The 17,844-nt window shown below is 36.1% G+C and overlaps 1 protein-coding gene across 25 annotated transcripts in view; it reads right to left on the reverse strand.

Moving 5' to 3' along the window:
- Positions 1 to 17,504, reverse strand: part of LOC101253835 (uncharacterized) — a 44,428-nt gene extending 26,924 nt beyond the window's left edge. For 4 of the 25 annotated variants that reach the window (XM_069290566.1, XM_026027955.2, XM_069290568.1 and 1 more), the window contains exons 1-14: positions 16,628 to 17,191; positions 16,473 to 16,554; positions 16,308 to 16,385; positions 16,137 to 16,196; positions 15,949 to 16,053; positions 15,544 to 15,654; positions 15,429 to 15,470; positions 14,492 to 14,533; positions 5,489 to 5,602; positions 5,190 to 5,374; positions 1,551 to 1,687; positions 1,370 to 1,479; positions 1,222 to 1,264; positions 980 to 1,071 (exon numbers count right to left, since the gene is read on the reverse strand). In XM_069290566.1, coding sequence (XP_069146667.1) covers positions 980 to 1,071; positions 1,222 to 1,264; positions 1,370 to 1,479; positions 1,551 to 1,687; positions 5,190 to 5,374; positions 5,489 to 5,602; positions 14,492 to 14,533; positions 15,429 to 15,470; positions 15,544 to 15,654; positions 15,949 to 16,053; positions 16,137 to 16,196; positions 16,308 to 16,385; positions 16,473 to 16,554; positions 16,628 to 16,704 — 1,278 coding nt within the window. In that variant the 5' untranslated portion in view covers positions 16,705 to 17,191. The other 21 variants (XM_069290582.1, XM_069290584.1, XM_069290580.1 and 18 more) reach the window with 13 other exon arrangements.
- Positions 17,505 to 17,844: the final 340 nt, after the last annotated feature.

The following is a 17,844-nucleotide window of genomic DNA, read 5'->3' on the forward strand; positions in this document are numbered from 1 at the left end:
TGCTCCTGGGAGAAATTGAGAGATGGTGCAGGAAATAAGTGTATATGGGTAAAAAAACAATTCCTATGCAATAGCTCGCAAACCATACAGGAAGATAACCCGCAAAAGGCAAGTCTAGTGCGACGAGCTCGACCTAAAAGGCAAACCACACAGGAGAGGACACCCGCACAAGGAAAGTCTGGTGGGATGAGCTCGACCCACTGTCGCTGGCAAAGGGGTTTCGAACTTGAGACCTCCAACATGGAAGTCCCAAGCCCAAACCACTGGGCCACCCCAAAGGGTGGAACTAAGAGGATATCTAGAACCTGAATATCTAAAATTGCATGAAAGTCGATAAGAAAAGTTTCTCATTGTGGGGACACAACCTTAGCATCTTCATATCATAAGCTTACAATCTTATTACTTACTGCAATCTTAACTTAGTTATACAAAATCTCGTAAACTTTACGGAATAGAAATCGACTCTTAATTTTGTATTCGTCCGAATAGTAATAAGTTTTCTCCCTATACCTTAGAGGATTCAACCCTGGGTTACTATATTTGCATACAACCGTGTTACATCACCTGAAGGTGTATCTTCAGCGTATCGAAAAACATCCCACATTAATACAGCACAATGGTATGCTCTTTATTGTTACAAGTATACTAGCATACCATAGATCAGATTTTCTTGTAACTAGATACAGTAAACTTGAAAATCATTTAGTGGTCCACAATCCTATGAAAGCGTGCTAGAATAGAATGTAAGAGGCAGCCCATGATTTTGGGTTAATAGCTTAGTGGAAGTATTTAATTTCAAATTGAAAGCCACTTGTAATTTGTGGACCAAGCAGTTTCAACAGTCAAATATTTTCTAGAGAGAGATATAGTATAGCAAAGAGGTTGCATGATTTCTCCACTTTAAGTTGGCAGCATACAACTTGCTTTTAGTATAAATAAAGTTGAAAAGATTTAAGGACAGAAGAGCAAGATCAACTACCTGATGTCCCTGATCATCCATTGGTATGCATTCGACAGCTATAAGCTTATCAATATCATCAGCAGTAACTACATATTCAGGATTTGTGGCACCTGAAGATAATGAAAGATGATAGTCGAGTAGGTGTTGAAGCTAAACAAGGATGGAGTTTAAGGCGATCTCTTTAATGATGTACAATAAGACACGTAAAATAAATAATAAAAACGAGGCATGAGAACCACTGCATAAAGGTTTAGACTTACCCTCAATATACTGCCTTGTACCATCAGGATAATGACGGACCCACTGACATTTGGAAATGTAAGATCGGAACAATATACTTTAGATATCAGTGGGCAAAGTTCCTTTTAGGAATTAAATTGCAAACTGAATAGCATTTAGACTCGCTACCTGGAACATGCAAAGAGAAGTTCCACGTACAGGAAACCCACAACCCAAAAGTTTACATCCTGGTTTAGCTTCTCCGATTATTTGAAATACTTCTATTCCAGGACTTTCCCCTGTGATAGGATTTAGCATTAGGATCCCTACAAGTTTATGTACCAACTTTAAAGACAGATAATTATATTACCTTCTGAACTAAAAGAACCACCAATATCATTTCCCACTGTAGGAGGATTATGACGGTTTTCATTGTTGCTCTCTTCAAATCTCTCATTCACCCCATTTATAGCAAACAAGTTATCTTTAGCGGGACCTGAAACATCCCTGCAGTGTCAAACTGTCAGAGCAAGAAAAAATTGTGAACTGCGGTAATAGAAAATACTCCAATCACAAACTCATCAACCCTCACTTAGCCATTGATCAACTAAAGTTCATCCCAGCCTGTCACTTCAACTATGGTCTTAAAGAGGGGTGTTGTATGGGTACTATTTAATACGTAGGGCTGAAGGAACTAGTACATGGATACCTCTAAATCCACATGCCGGTTTCTTTGGGCCAACCAGTTATTGAGAAATGCAGCAGAGAGTTATCACTTGCAAGAACGGGTTGTATATGAAAGTTCAATTAGCAATGTAAGAGAAGAACCTTCTTTTCCTTCTTATAATGTTAACGAGTGCAAGCCCTAATAGGGTGTCTATAGGGAGATTGCTAGGAAGGGATAGCATTCTTTTGAGAATTATCTGCTTCCTAGAAGATGATAGCAGAAAAATAGAATTTAGGAAACATCAATGTTAGATGTGCAGGCCATCAGGGTTTACAAAGAATGCTCATGACAAAAAAATGGACCAAATAACTTAATTTTTTTTTGACAAAATGACCAAATGACTTAATTCTTTCCATTGCTTTATTTCCTCTATCTAAAACTGGGGTGCATACTATAGTTTTGCAACATGGAGCAGTTGGCTTTTCATGTGATTACCAGTACCAGACTACCAGTTATCCATTTAAAATGAGTTACAATTTCAAGAAAAAAGGCCTGGAACTGGAAAGTGATCACTCTAATAAACCACATATTTTTTTTATCCTATTAGTTTTTTATTTATTTCCTTCCAGGTTGTTCTTGTGGGAGATGATATGAGGATGAGAAGGACAACCAACAAAAATGGCTGTTCAATTTGCTCATTTGCAGAAAAAACTTTTAGCACATCATGCACCAATGGACGGAAAAAAGGCTGCTGAACCCTACTTTTGTTGCTAAGAGAGGTGTTAATTGGATATGCATTAATCAATAAGTTATTTTTAAGGTGGTTTTTGGTAGGATGGAAGTTCTGGATATTGAGTTTAATGCCTGTTATCAGCATGGGTCCAAGGAGATATATATGATTCATAGTTTAATCCACTTTATAGAAGAACCCCTGTTATGGTCTTAAGGATGTTATCCTTGAATGACAGATCTTTGATACTGTACATCTATTTTGCATTAGGAGGACCATGATTACAAATGTAAAAACAGATCCCTTGTCCTTGTAAATGAACGTAGACAGTGATTGCCTAAGAAAGAGGATGTAAATGGTTTCATTCTTAGTCAAATCCTTGTTCGTCTATTAGCTTTCGGGTCTTATATTTGGCGCAGTGTAGAACAGTTTGGTACCGCAGAAGGCTCATAAACTTGAGTTCATCAATTCAAATCCTCTCCAACAACATGTTCTATTTCGATTAGCATATGAATCTTATAGTACAGACTAAGACGAAAACTGAAGTCTCTCAGAAAGAGACAAATTTAGACTTCTCCAAGTAAATGAAGACCCATCCTTCCAGATTCAAAGATGTCATTGTTCCACTCACATTGATCAGTTTTTTATCCCTGTGAAATATCCAAAATATTATACTCTCTCCGTCCCATTTCTTTGAAGGTATTAGAGTGGGCACGGTGAAAAGAGTTTTTATGCTACCAATGTGGCTTTAATCCCTAATAAGGTTGGCGCAGTAGAGTTAGGGACTTCAAGCCCGTTAGTCTCATAGCTTATGTTGCTCGGACTCTTCAGATATGCCCCCTGGTGCGTGTCGGATCTTCCAAATGTAGTGCATTTTTTGAGGATCTGACACAGGTGAAGCAACATTTTTGGAGTGTTCTAGCGACATATAAGGCATAGGCGGTGCGTACAAAGATTATTTCCAAGATGCTGATAGAGAGACTTAAGGTAATACACAAGAAGCTAGTCACCCAACAAATAGCCCCATACATCCATAAAGGTTGACAGGCTTCAATGGGAAATTAAAAATATGCTTATCATGGAAGACGAGTACAAGAATTAGTCCAAGAATTATGGCCAAAATTCAGCAAAGTGCCACATGTATTTCATGGTCTAAGTCCAAGAATAGGAAGATTGGCGCCACATGGGGCCCACGTTGAGGGACCCACATGGAAGGACCCAAGAGGAGCCCAAAAAGGGATGCATAACATGTGAGGAAAAAGTCCAACAAGAGTTAAATCATACGCCCAAAAATGGGCTGAAAACATACCAACAATTGGCAAGTAATTTTGGTAGCAAATTTGCCACATCTCTCTTATACTTATTACCGAGTTTTTGACATTAATTTCTATTTGTTTTCCTAGTTTGAAGTTCCCTAGTTTAAATGTTTCCAATTTGATTTTCATATTTATTATTTTCATAGAAGTAGGTTTAGAAACTCATGCTATTTGGGAAAGATTTCATCTATATATAGGGGTAGATTTTAATATTTTTAATTACAACATATTTTAATATTATTAGACAGGTTTCTCTTCTTTACACTTTGTGTGTCTTCGTGTGCGGTGACTTTGAATTTATCTTGCAACATTATCAGAAACATTCTTTAGGAGGAAAGATTATCTTTTAACTTGATATATTTGGTTTCTAGTAAAGTAAATTAAAGAAGGTAATTAGTGTCTCTAATTTCTTTGAAATAGGGATCTAGATCACCTTTTGATCTAAGTTCTTGAATTCACTCTATTAGTATTACCATTATCCAAGTTTATGAAGATCAAAAATGTGTGAAAGAAACAATGAAAATTTTGAAAGAGAAGAATGAGGGGAGTAAGGGGTGCATGTTGACATCCCAAGAGAGGAAAAAGGAGAGGTTGTATACTGTGGAGGGAATGGGATGTAAAGTGAGAATGTGAGATAAGAGGAAAAGAAAGGACATGACCAGGAGAGTAAAACGGAGAGGGATGATCGTGAAGTACAGAGACAAACAAGAGAGTTTGAGTGAGATTATTTTTTATTCTAACACTAAATTTCTACTTATTCTAGTTGTTCTCACTCTCGTGTAGGTACTCATGGGAAAATTTACATTGAAAACCCATCATTGGATGAACTTAATCCTAAGGTAGTCGAAACAAAACGTTCCATGTACATGTTGACGAGAAGGATAAAGGTAAAGAGAATTATTTTGGGCTTGTCCAAGATAGGAATCATGACAGGAAGTTCAAAAAGACAGTTGTGGATCTAACACCAATGAGCAAGGAAAAATGAGGTGATGTTGTTTCTTTGCTACATAAGATCAAGTACAGTATGTATAATTGGTTTATTCACATTCTTGGTAGTTCTACAACACCTGAAGTTTTTCTGTAGGTAATGAACTACAATTCTTATGTTGGTAACTTCATTAATTTTGAGGATGAAGAAATTTTGCCATAGTAAGTCATTCCATCCTAGCAGTGCGAATGCAAGCATTCTGTGATTTTAGTCCATACACAGCCAAAAAAAAAGAATTTCCACAGATATAGGGACATGGAAAGCAACATGAAACAACCATGAAAAGTTCGTCAATTTTGCAGCCTGACCTTTCAGTATTAGATGAGATTTCCAAATGACTCCCTATATTTGCTTGCTGATGCATCTCACGATTGAACAGCAAGCTTTCAGCTGGCAAATGTTTACTGGCTTGCACATCTCCTGATCCAGTTGCAGCTGCTTCATTATGTTGTCCATCAATGTACTGTTTAAAGGCTGGATATTCATTCATACCCTGAGAGAAGAAAACAAGACAATTCTTTTACCAAGAGGAAAGAAAAAAATGACTGCTTATTGTTGGAATAAGAAGCAAATCCATCTAAAAGATGAAACAGATTGTAAACAATACCATAGAACCACTTGGAAGTTGATTGTTTATGGAACTAGAATGAGGTGACTCCATATCAAAAGATCCACCTCTAGCATGATTAGTCACCATGGAATTTAATTGTGCAATTTTTGCCTGTTAACCAACATTGACTCATTGTCATTTTACTTAAAAATAGAATCTCCAGCATGTATGTTTTAAACTTCATAGCAGAAAAACAAAGTTAATAACCAAAGCAAGTTTTTCAGGTAAGTAGCAGTAAGGCATGCTTTTTTTTTATGACTGTGGTGCCCGGCCAGCTTTCGCACCTTGACTAATTTCACGGATACCTACCACCTCCCACCATCAGCAGGTACCAGGTAATTTTGTACACCAAGTCTAGGACCGACGGGAAGAATCTTTTAGTGTTTTTTGTCTCTACTGGGAATTGAACCTGAGACCTTATGGTTCTCAACCACTTCATTGACCCATACCCTTGGGTGCAGCACTAAGGCATCCTACCAAAAAATTTAAACCGAATAAAGCTCCCCCATTTACAAGAGCAGCTTTTAAAAGTGCTAGACCCAAAAGTTTATGGTATTTATCAGAAGGTGGTCTTAGATTTCAAAAGTTCAGTGTGGCTTCCAGTGTGCGGTCCCCATTAAGAAAGGATCTCGGCAAATATGAAGGTTTTTGTTGAAGAACTAGTTACACTTCTAATAATCTCATATGGAGACATGTATCTCTCTTATGGGGAAAGGATAACACACCACTACAGCAAATCATCTGTCATAGATAGCTAACAGGAAGTAACACAAAGATCAGTCATTTTACTGGGAAGGAATACATCAATATACCAAACTATCTGCCATAGATAGCAAATGGAAGGTAAACACAAAAGTCACTCACTTTATCAGGAAATGACATCATGGCAATGCAACAAACCGTCTCTGTCATACACTGCTGCTTAGTGCATTCTGCTTTGGCAAAAGAAGGATGTTGTGGATCCCTTTTAGTTAGAAATTTTTAAGACTGACTGAGTATTATTAGTTGGTATAATGGTGTTCTCTGCATGGGAACCTACATTAGCCTATATATCAATATATGCACAGGTTTTGCAGACGAACAGATTATATGCTAGGACATTCTTCTCACTGCTTCAGTTGAATGGTGAGCTCTGCATGCCTCCTATGGAAACTCCTCATTAGTTAATAGTTATCGCTTATTTTTATTCATTCATTATTTATTTATGTTGAGGATTAGCCAGTGAGCTAGTGTCATGTGCAATTCGATAGTTCTTCATACTTAGAGGCCTCATAGACATGTTTTAGCACCGGTTTTGTAGAGAGAAAGATGAAGTTGGAAAACCATATCTAGAGGTTGTTAGAATAAGAATAGGTATACTACACAATCCTACTTAGAATAGGAAAAGGAATAGGAATAGGAAAAGGAAATAGTATCCAACTTTTTAAAGGATCGTATTCCAGTGTCTGTAAATAGGGTCTTTGTATAATAATGTAGACACAAAATTCAATAATATTTTTCTCATATATTTCTCACATTGTATCAAGGCCTCAACGGACTTGGTAAGAGAATCAAAGATTTTCCCCGGTCGGTAGGTGGCTATTACCCATATATTGTTGCCTGTTTAGCCAACAATTATGTTAGCAAAAGTTCACCTTGTATCTTTCAAGTGACTTTCTCATATCTAATTTGTGTAGCACTGTGCCATCATTTTGATGATTACTTTCTTATATCTAACTTGCGTAGCACTGTGACATCTTTATGGTGACATCTTTTTCATATTTAATTTGTATAGCACCGTGCCATCTTTCCGGTCGCTACTTCTTCATATTTAATTTGTGTAGTAATATGTCATCTTTCTGGTGACTACTTTTTTTCATATCTAATTTATGTAGCACCGTGCATCATTCCGGTGACTATTTTCTCATATCTAATTTGAATAGCACTGTGACATCTTTCCGGTGAGTTATTTTTCATGTCTGACTTGCGTAGCACCGTTCTTTTTGGTGACAACTTTCTTATCTGTGTAGGGTCGTGCAATTATTCTGACCCACCAATATAGTTTTTTATTTATCAATAGGGTCTCATCATTCCGACCCATGATTTTATTTCATAGATTGTGACCACCTTTAGCCTTCAAATCTAATACTCTGATGTATGAGCATTTTCCAGCCAGTTTTTCAGTGATTTTCCTATTTAATTTCGGCTTATCTATTGATTCCAAAGGCGATCCATATACTTCATACCAGATTTTGAGCACTTTCAGGAGACCGTTGCATCATGAAGAACTCTATATGGAGCAACCACCTAATTTTGTTGCTCAGGCCAGTTACTTTTTTTTTTCGAGAAAAGGATAACTTAATATTCACACCAAACAATTCATCATCCAAAAAAATGATGAATTGGAAACTTACATAACCCAGGAGGGTATTTTTACAAGTTTTCTATAAAATCAACTAAATTTTCTATCTCCTCTACCAGTTTCTATTCACACCAAAAATACAAAAGGCTTATATGATTTATTCTAATATTTTGTAAGTTTCTGTTGCGACCATCAAAACACCTTCTTTCTTTCCGTAAGGTCTACCATATACTTTGATCGGATAGTTCTCCATCGATGCTCTTTTCTTCCTCTGTTCCCAATACCTTCCCAATTGCTTAGAAGTTCCATTGTTGTCTTAGGCATCACTCAATCAACTCCTAGCAGACACAAAAACATGTTCCATAAACTCATAGCTCATTGGCAAGCTTCAATACTGTAAAAAGCTTGCTCAGTTCATGCATTGTCCTAACCAAGATCACTGGAAGGTGGTTAAACGCTTGCTCAGGTAGCTCAATAAAACTTCCTCCTTGTAGTATTCAAGTGCCTAAGGAGCAAAGTCCAAGGTTGGTTGCTTATATTGACACTGACTGTGCAGGAGACCCTATTGATCACACCTCCACTACTGGTTAAGTGGTTTATCTTGGGAGCCCTTCTTGGTCCTCCAAGAAGTAGCGCTCAGCTTCACATTCTTCTACAGAGGCTGAATATCGTGTTGTAGCAGCTACTGCTACAGAAATTAATTGGCTAGACAATCTTTGTCAAGAACTTCAGTTTCCTCTCACTAAAATTCCCAAAATCATGTGTGACAATGTTAGTGCAACATACATTTGCCAGAACCCCGACATCCACAGCAAAATGAAACATATTGCGATTGATTCCACTTCGGGAACAAGTTCAGAACAACACTCTTGAAGTGAAACATTTACACTCTGCTAAGCAGGTTGCGGACATACTCACCAAGCCACTTCCGCGTGCTTCATTTGAACAAGTTTTCAACAAGTTGGGTGTTGTCAATGTCACCACCAACTTGCAGGGGCATAACAGCGAAACAGACCTATTGTAACTACTTTTTGTTATTTGTTCCTAGATCTTAGGGATCTTTTACTTCTTTTCTAATCATAGGACTTCGTTCATACAGAGAACAATTGAGACTTATTCTGATTGTAGTTAGGTATCATCCTTTATATACCCTATCATGTATCACAGAATAAACGACGATCATTCAATTAGCTATTCCTTTTTTGTCGAGCTCCCAGTAACAAGATTTCACTGTAAACACTCCCTTGTTGTGTAGTTTCCATCTAAGTTTGTCAGGCTTCGTGGATAAAGTAGGGTTTGAGTAGGGCACTTCCAGCAGATTGGCCACTTCTCCAATTTCCCAATCATTTAGTGCTCTTGTAAATACTAGGTCCCATCCTTGTTGGCTCCAAACATTGGATACTCTAGCATTCCATGTCAATTAGAAAAATCACTTATGGTCTGAAATTTCCAGCTTGTTTTGGAAAGTTCAACACTGTAATTTTATCACTCTTTGTTTGTCGGCATTATGCATCAAATTCAGTATTTCATCAGAAGACTAAGCAAATTGAGATTGACTGTCAATTTTGTGAAGTCGAGTTATCTGATATCTCACCAAGCCCCTCATCGGTATTTGTATTAATTACATTTGTAACACGTTAGGTACATACAATTTGTATGCACTAGCTTGAGGGGGAGTGTAAGAATAGGAATAGATATATACAATCCTTCATAGAATAGGAACACAAATAGGAATAGTACATAGTATCCTACTAGTTAAAGGATTATACTGTAGTGTCTATAAATAGGGTATTAGTGTAATAATGTAGACACAACAATTCAATAAATTTTAGGGTATTTGTGTAATAATGTAGACACAGCAATTCGATAAATTTTTTGAAACTTATAACAATTCAATATATTATCCTATATTTCTCACAGAGGCAATTTTAAGGACACGTAATATTATGTGGCAGCCAAATGGTTAAGCAAAAGATTTTGCGGCTGCGCGGTATAGTTTCCGAGGAGAAATTTCAATTGCAATAACTTGCCGCAAAAAAATCCGAAGTGTTATTTCTGCAAACTTTTTCTAGTTTTGTATTGGATTATAAATAGGTTCTTTCTTGTATTTTTTAGGTATCTTTGAATTAGAAAATTCTGGAAAGAGAATTCTGGTTACTTGGGATGTAAGCTACAGCGATTATGAAGGACTCCACCAAGCTTGTTTGTCATTCAACTTCAACTACTATCAAATATTCTTTACCCAATATGAGTTCTATCATAATTTCTTTTTTTATGCTTTATTATGAGTAGCTCGACTCATATCTAGGAGTGATCCAAATCTATTTTGTTTGATTAATGGGTGTTCAATTATTAGATTTATATTGATTAAGTCTATTATTTTCTAATTGAATCCATGCTTATACAAATTGTGTGGAAGTATAAACTTGATCACTCCCTACCACTTGATCTCACTCGAGGAAGTAGGTTTAAGTTAGGGTTTAATTCATTCAACGGATTGATCTAGTTACCTTGGGAATTGGTGTGTCGTCTTAATATAGATTGCTAGGAATAGTCAATCTCATCTCATATTTTCACAAGATTCATTCATAAATGCTTTCTCGGTAACTAAGAATAGCAACTAGGGACCCCATTAATGTAGGGATGTATTAGTGGATCATTACACTTGGACCATAATAATTTATTTTTTTTTGTGAGAAGGAATACCCGAAGCCGCTACCATTTGGGTGCGCAAAGGGTAAAAACCCCGTTCCTATGCAATAGGTCGCAAAGCACACAGAAGAGGTAATACGAACTAGACAAGCCCGGTGCGACGAGCTCAACCTAGAAGGTAAACTCCTCACTTTCACTGGCAAGTCGTTTAGAACTTGAGACTTCCAAATGGAAGTCCTACGCCCAAACCACTGGGTCATCCCTAAGGGTAGTTGGACCATAATAATTACCAAAATAAGTAGGCTAATTAGGCAAAAACCCATTAATTAGGCACGTAGAGGGGATGAAGAATCTAGGTTTTCCATAATTGAAGTAAATTACTAAAGTACTTCATTTAATATCCTCTAGTTTAATCATTAGTTTCCTTTTTCTTTTTCTTTTTTTTTTCTTTTTGAAACATTAAGGGGTCGTTTGTTGTGATGGATAAGAATAAATAGTCTTGGGAAAAAAAAATAGTCATGGGATAAAATTTTATTGTCTTGTTTGGTTGACATGTTTGGGATAACTTATCCCACTATTTATATCATAGTGATGGGATAAGTTATTCCATATGCATGGCGAGATAACTAATCCCGAGATAATTAATCTAGGGATAACTTGTTCCCAATAAACCGACTCCTAAGGGTATGTTGGTCACCTCCAAAAAGTTTCACAAAGAGGTAGGGCTCTAAATTTACAAAGCACCTATAAAATCTATAAGATCAACTACTTCTTGTATATAGTTCTCTTTACACCAAAAATATAGAGAAACTATACAATTTCATTTCAAATCATGAATGGAGTTAATTTTATCTACAAAGCATCTCTTTTTTACTTGATCTCACTTGAGGTAATTAAATCCTTCTTAAAACAAGATATTTGGCATTATACAAGACTCTAGTATATAGACTTAAACTTATCTACCTCGTACTCAATGTGGCTTATGACTTGGACATTCTCTAGGTATTGTGACAACCGTTTTTTTCTTTTAAGAGCTTGGTTGGGCATTATCACAATTGGTTGTCATTGTGGGAGCAATTGGTGACTTAGACATAGTCTATTACTTTTGTTGCATATTTTGGACCAATGTTTATTTTGTGCTCATGTGTTTTAAGTACAATGATTGCAAATTTAAATCCTTTTGGTATTTTTGCATAAGAAAATGTGATCCCGGTGAACTATGCAAATGTAATAGTCCCACGAAATTTGTACAGTGTCCAAGCGAAACGCTATCTCAAATGATCCTATACATTTAAGGTTATTTCCATTTTCCCTTGTGGAAAACATGGTTGAATGATCTACCTCCTAGGTCCATTTGAACTTGGGATGAGTTGCTTGAGAAGTCCTAATTGACACACTTGCTCTAATATCAGGTGAGAAATGAGAAAAGAAAATAGAGAATTGAAAGAAAACGCAAATGATTGTTTCTCTCAAGCTACTGATTTAAATAGTTAATGCGCAAGTGCTAAAATAGAAAAGAAGATTATCATTCTATATTTCTTCCACAAAAAAGTTAGTACACAAAAGCTTAAGCTTTGGTGACATTTTCCCTAATTTGCATGCGAAAATTTTAGGCCCATTAAATTAATTCACTTGCTACATGCTCAATAGATGCTCTTTTATATTTGCAAAAGTCAAGCCACGGTCGCACCCAAGGGTGTCGCCTAGTGGTCAATAAAGTGGTTGAGGGTCATGAGGTCTCAGGATCAAATCCCAGCAAAGGAAAAAAACACTAGGTGATTCTACTCATATGTTCGAGCCTAAGTGGACAGAGTTACCTGATACATGTTGGTGGGAGGTGGATGATACCCCGTGGAACTAGTTGAGGTATGCAAAACCTAGCCCTGACACCACGATCATCGAAAAAAAGCCATTGTGACAAAACTACCAAACGACGCATTAATGTGTCGCTAGAGGTGCATTTATTGCAATTAAGAAGTGTAATAAATGCATACACTTTGAAATCAAATTCACACACATCTAAAGATTTTTGAAGTGTATTTTTTTATCATCTTAACACAGTCAACCTTCTTTCCACAAAAAAAAGGGTAGGTACAACAGTACTGAGTACACATGTTAAAATGCAGCATTTCAAATAAGATTGAAATCTCTAAACAAGGAGAAACATGGCCCAACGTGTAAAATTTATACAAAGCTCAACCTAGCCTTTTAAGCAGTTGTAGCTTGTAGGTGATTGAGCTCCCATCCTCTCATGAGCCTCTTCAACCAAACTGCACTGATCAAACCTTACAAAGTTTGAACCTGGCTTGCTTATTCCTGAGTGAGTGGAGATGGAAAAGACGCTTAGTGCCATAAGGAAGTCGGAAGTTCACATTTGTCTTTGGAATCGAAACAACATCCTGGTAAATCCTATCTGTCCTTAACTTTCCCATCAATCATAACTTGCCATTGCATCAAGATAAGGATGACCTCATGGTATGTAAAAACATATTTCAACCTGTTCCTGATGATAGTAATCAATGTAATCATTCCCTTGATTTATGTGGACCAAAAGAAGGCTTGGGAGCAAAAGCACCTCCAAGCTTATCAAGCATCAATACTTCGGCCCATTGACTCTTCAAATGTTTCTTCAACCTTCTTGCCATTAAGGCTATGGACTATTAAAAAATGTCAACAGTTGCGTGTCATTCTCCAAAATTAGTGTATATTTGGAAATCGACACGGATTGGACAATCAAAAGTGAAGAGTCCACGCAACTTTGCATTTTTTTGGGAGAATCTGACATGGGTGCAGCATCGAAAGTAAAGACATTTAGGTATACAAAGCATTTTAACTCATCATATAAAACATTTAGGTTTGTGTTTGCTATGAAGGAAAATATTTTTCAATAATCCAATGATTGGTTGGTCAAAATGTTATAAAAGTTTCATTCCTTTTGAAAATGATAATTGGTATATGGGTTGTACGGCAACCATATTCACAAGTGAACTCAAGAAGATAACCTAATCTACATCTAATTTGACTCTAAACATCAAAATAGAATCAGTATCAAAACGGTAATAGACAATTCCACTTGATCTTTTGCACACAATTCTCTGTAACCTCAAAGCATCTGAAATTTCCTTCCTGATTGTTCACCAGATACTACAAAGGACAATTCTCCATCTACTATTATACTTTGTAGAGATTCTGCTTCCACCAAACACTGTAAAGCTTCTGTGATCTTACCAGGTATAATTCGGAATATGCCTTTATGATTAATGAAAATTCTCCAAAGTTGTTCCATTACCTAGCAGTGTAGAAATGGATGGCTAACTGTCTCAAGTTTAACTCCACATAAAAAGCATCTGGAACACATTGAGATCCCTCTTCTTATTAATTTGTTCTGGGTAAGGACAACTTCTTTTGTCAAAAGCCATTATCTCCTTCATTTCTCATTATGCACATGGTATCAGAGCCGAAGAGTGAGTCCCTCCTCTAAATTGTTCAATTCTTCCCTTCTTTGAGCTCCTTTTATTTGTGTCCAAAGAAAACCGAAGTCCAAATTAGGGAAATATTATACAGGCAAACCTATGGTTCAATTCTTTTCCAACTCCCCCTCCACTTCAATCTACTCCAGACAACTTTGACCAAATCTCTCGCTTGTTAATTAAGTTATTTCTAGTCATGCAAGCCAATTAATTTGTATTTCCTTTCTAGTGTATTTTCATAGATATATTAACTCAGGAACTGAGTACATAAAATAGTTCCTCAAACCTGAATTCGTGATGCTGGTCGTTCTTTGCATTTAAAGAATTCTGAATTTTGGAAAGCCTGCTTAAGTAAACATAGCACAATTTGCAAAACAAAAACAGTATTTGCTTTTTTTCATTTATATTAATCTGATAAGCTACTGAATAAAACATCCCACAGTTTGGCCCAAAAAAAACAGTATAAAGCATGATTGAAAAGGTTGCTCCGTATATACAAAATTGCAACTAATAAGGTTGTAAATGACAAAACCTTACATGTGAAGTTCTGATCTTCATCTCCAGTTGATCGTGCAAGTGCTGCAATACATGGAGAAAAATGTTGAATCGGAAGTGATACTCCAGGAAGGAAGACTACGTTGCAATATTCGTTGATGCTATAGGATTAGATTCGAAGTGGAAGGAAGAGGAGAAATTTGGTTAATTCAGACTAACAATAATGGTCCTTTGTATGTTGACTCTAAAGGAAGACACAAAGGATTCATAAAATTTCCTCAATGTCTAACTATGATGATCCTCTGAATATTGAAAATAGCATAATGACTACAAGGATAAAGGTTCCCTCAATTGGTTGTGACTAAGAAAAGTTGATTGATTCATCCATTTGTAGATTTTGCAACAACCAGACCTCCATAGTATAATAAACTCAATTAACTGAAAAAGTTCTAATAACATCAAACTCTGAACCAGGCAGATTCTAAGTAGAACAGAATTCAAAAAATTACAAATGATGTAAGTCTAATTTTCCTCAAAGCACGGAAAAGGTAACTGAAGATACAACATTCAGCCAGACCTTCAGATTAGTCGGGCATAAAAAGACCTCAAGCAATGACCCCCATCAACATATAGCAGTGCTACTAGCATGTCAAGCATGATTTACAGCAAAAGAATAGATAATGATGTTTTACAGAATGCTTTTGGGATTAGACATGTTTAAACGTTTATTGCATCTTTGCATACACGACTTAAAATTAATTTTCAGGATTTGAAAAATGATGACATTTTTGTGGGTAGCACTCTTGCCAAAGCAATGTTTTTCCGACCAAAGCAATGTGTCCAATACAAGTGTTGTGCCATATGCTTTACAGTTTTACTGAAGAACTGAACAAAGAAGAAGAAGAAACTCATAAGATACTAAAGATCCAAACAATATGCATGTAAATATTTAGATCAGTAAATATATGAAAAAACATACCGGACCTTTTAACTCCTCAGAGATTATTATATACCTCAAGGACTGTAAACAACATGATCTAGAGAGAGTCAGTACTTCTTACTAAAGCACTACCCTAATCCTTTGTAATCAATACCTTCACATTGTTGGTCAGATTAGAGGCACTGGCCACACGAGGAAAGACACCATATTCAGCCAATAATCCAATCATGGATGACATAAAAATATATTTGTCATCCTCCGTATCCTGAAAAAAGAATAAAACTTCCAATAAACGAGATCCTAGAGAAGATACAGATAGATGATACAACTACTATATCTCAATCACAAGCTAGCTGGGGGTGAGCAGTATATACAGTTCTCCCAAGAAATATATTTCTCACAGTGGCAACCAATATTGTGCAGTTACATCAAGAACCACAAGTAGAGAAATAATTTTTAAATATTGAAGCTTATATTCCCAATAAAAAAGGGACAAGAATTCACAGTCAACGTAGGTTGAATGCGACTCTACCAATACCTATCTCCTCTGATTTCTTACCTTTAACTCATTCACCAATCTTAAGTTTTCTTCAAGATCACCTTTCCTCCGAGTCAGTTCATTTGAGGCGGATATTATTGCTTCGTTCTGCTTCTCATCTAGTGCCTATGAGTGCAAAATAATAACTCTAAAATAATGTATAGAACAAAAATATTAAACAAGTAAATTCAGTCACAAGAAAGACAAACCATGCGTAGTTCAGAAAATTTCTTCTCAAGTCCATATTTCTCATTCAAGAGCTGTGATTCCTGATCCAACGGTGACAACAAAATGTTCTTAAGTTAAAAGTTGAACCATAAGTATATGAACTCTGAAGTGAAAGGCAAAAATGTGCAAAAGACCAAAGGGAAATGGCACACCCGAATACTGGCAAGAGCAATCTGTTCCCGAAGATATAGGATTTCTTCTTGTTGTGCTTTCGCACGTGAATACAGTTCCTGAACACAGATTTATACAGCAAATCAACGAACTGTAGTCTCCCTTCAAACTGAAAATTGTATTCTGTACAAATTTAGAGAAGCTACCATAACTTCAGGATCCTGAGAGTCATTGATGGTGTCATTTCCCTTCAAAATCTTCGGTAAAGAACTCATCCCAAAATTTTGCCTGCAACTGTGATGAATTAGTGGCCGTACACACTCGACCGAAAATTCCCACCATAATCTAGCTCATGGATTACCTGTTTGCCAAATCAGAGCTTTGCCCTTGAACTCTTACATCTTTTTGCCCATTAATAGAGCTAATAGGGGAATACATGTTAGACAACTATTTTCAGGAGAGGAAGTCAAATAAAAAGTAGTCAACTAGGTCCGACATCATCGACCAGTTCCTTGCATATCCCAACCTATTCTGATTCACAAAATGCTGAAGCACTTCCGCTCTTCCAGAAATAATAGCAAGATATAAAAGGCAGCAACTAAACTAAAGGAATACACAACTGATACATGTGATAGGTTGGGATAACGGTACTCACTGATACAGAGCCTTTTGGTCTTATAAAGCTATGCTGAAGGAATCTTCAACGAGTAAGAGTGATGGGGCTTGTGAGAAGTTTGAGCGTCCTAAATGTCTTCTATTTAGGCTAGCTTCCTCTTGGACCACGAGGTGATCAAGATCTGGAGTTACAGCTACCTCTTTCCTCCGATCGCCGCCGACCTTGTGAAGAAGACGAAGGAGGTGAAGTTAGTTTTGCCTATTTTATTATTTTTCATTTGAAGAAAGAAAGCAAAAAAAAGTTTAACTACCGCAGAAGTTTAAGGAAAACTGGCGCAAAGTAAAAGAATTACTCCTTATTAGTTAAAAAAACCTTCAAAAGAAAAATTCAGGCAAAATTATTTATATAATAATAAATATAAATTAGATTGAGAATCCCTTATTAATCACAACAAACCGAAATAGCAATTGGGTATGTTTACCTTTTTTTTAAAAAAATGTGGAAGAACGAGTCACCAAGGCTTTCAATCTCCTATTAATATGTAGGAACGAAAGAAAGAAGAAGTTCCTCAAGCGTTTTATTTTTCTACCAAATCAAATATAGGTTATTGCAAATTTTATTTATTATTATTAGTTTAACAATTTTTTTTGACTAATTCAAATTCATAGAAAGAAATAAATCGTGTGAATATAAAACTCCCTTCATTTCTCTTTTTTGACGAAAACTATTAAATATCTTCAAATTAAACAACAATTAAGGAGAATGATATTATTAAAAGGAAAATGATTAAATGTATTTGGTGTCATAGAAAATATTTATAAGATAACTTGATATTTTTTGCTGAAAATTATTTTATGTTTTTTTTTATTAGAGAGTAGAAAATGTTTTTTTCAAAAAAATATTGAAGATTGATTAAAAAATGGTAGCAAATTAAATAGGGTTCTTTAATGGAGTATTCAAAT

The sequence above is a fragment of the Solanum lycopersicum genome, chromosome 10 (genome assembly GCF_036512215.1).
Source record: "Solanum lycopersicum chromosome 10, SLM_r2.1".
Classification (NCBI taxonomy): domain Eukaryota; kingdom Viridiplantae; phylum Streptophyta; class Magnoliopsida; order Solanales; family Solanaceae; genus Solanum; species Solanum lycopersicum.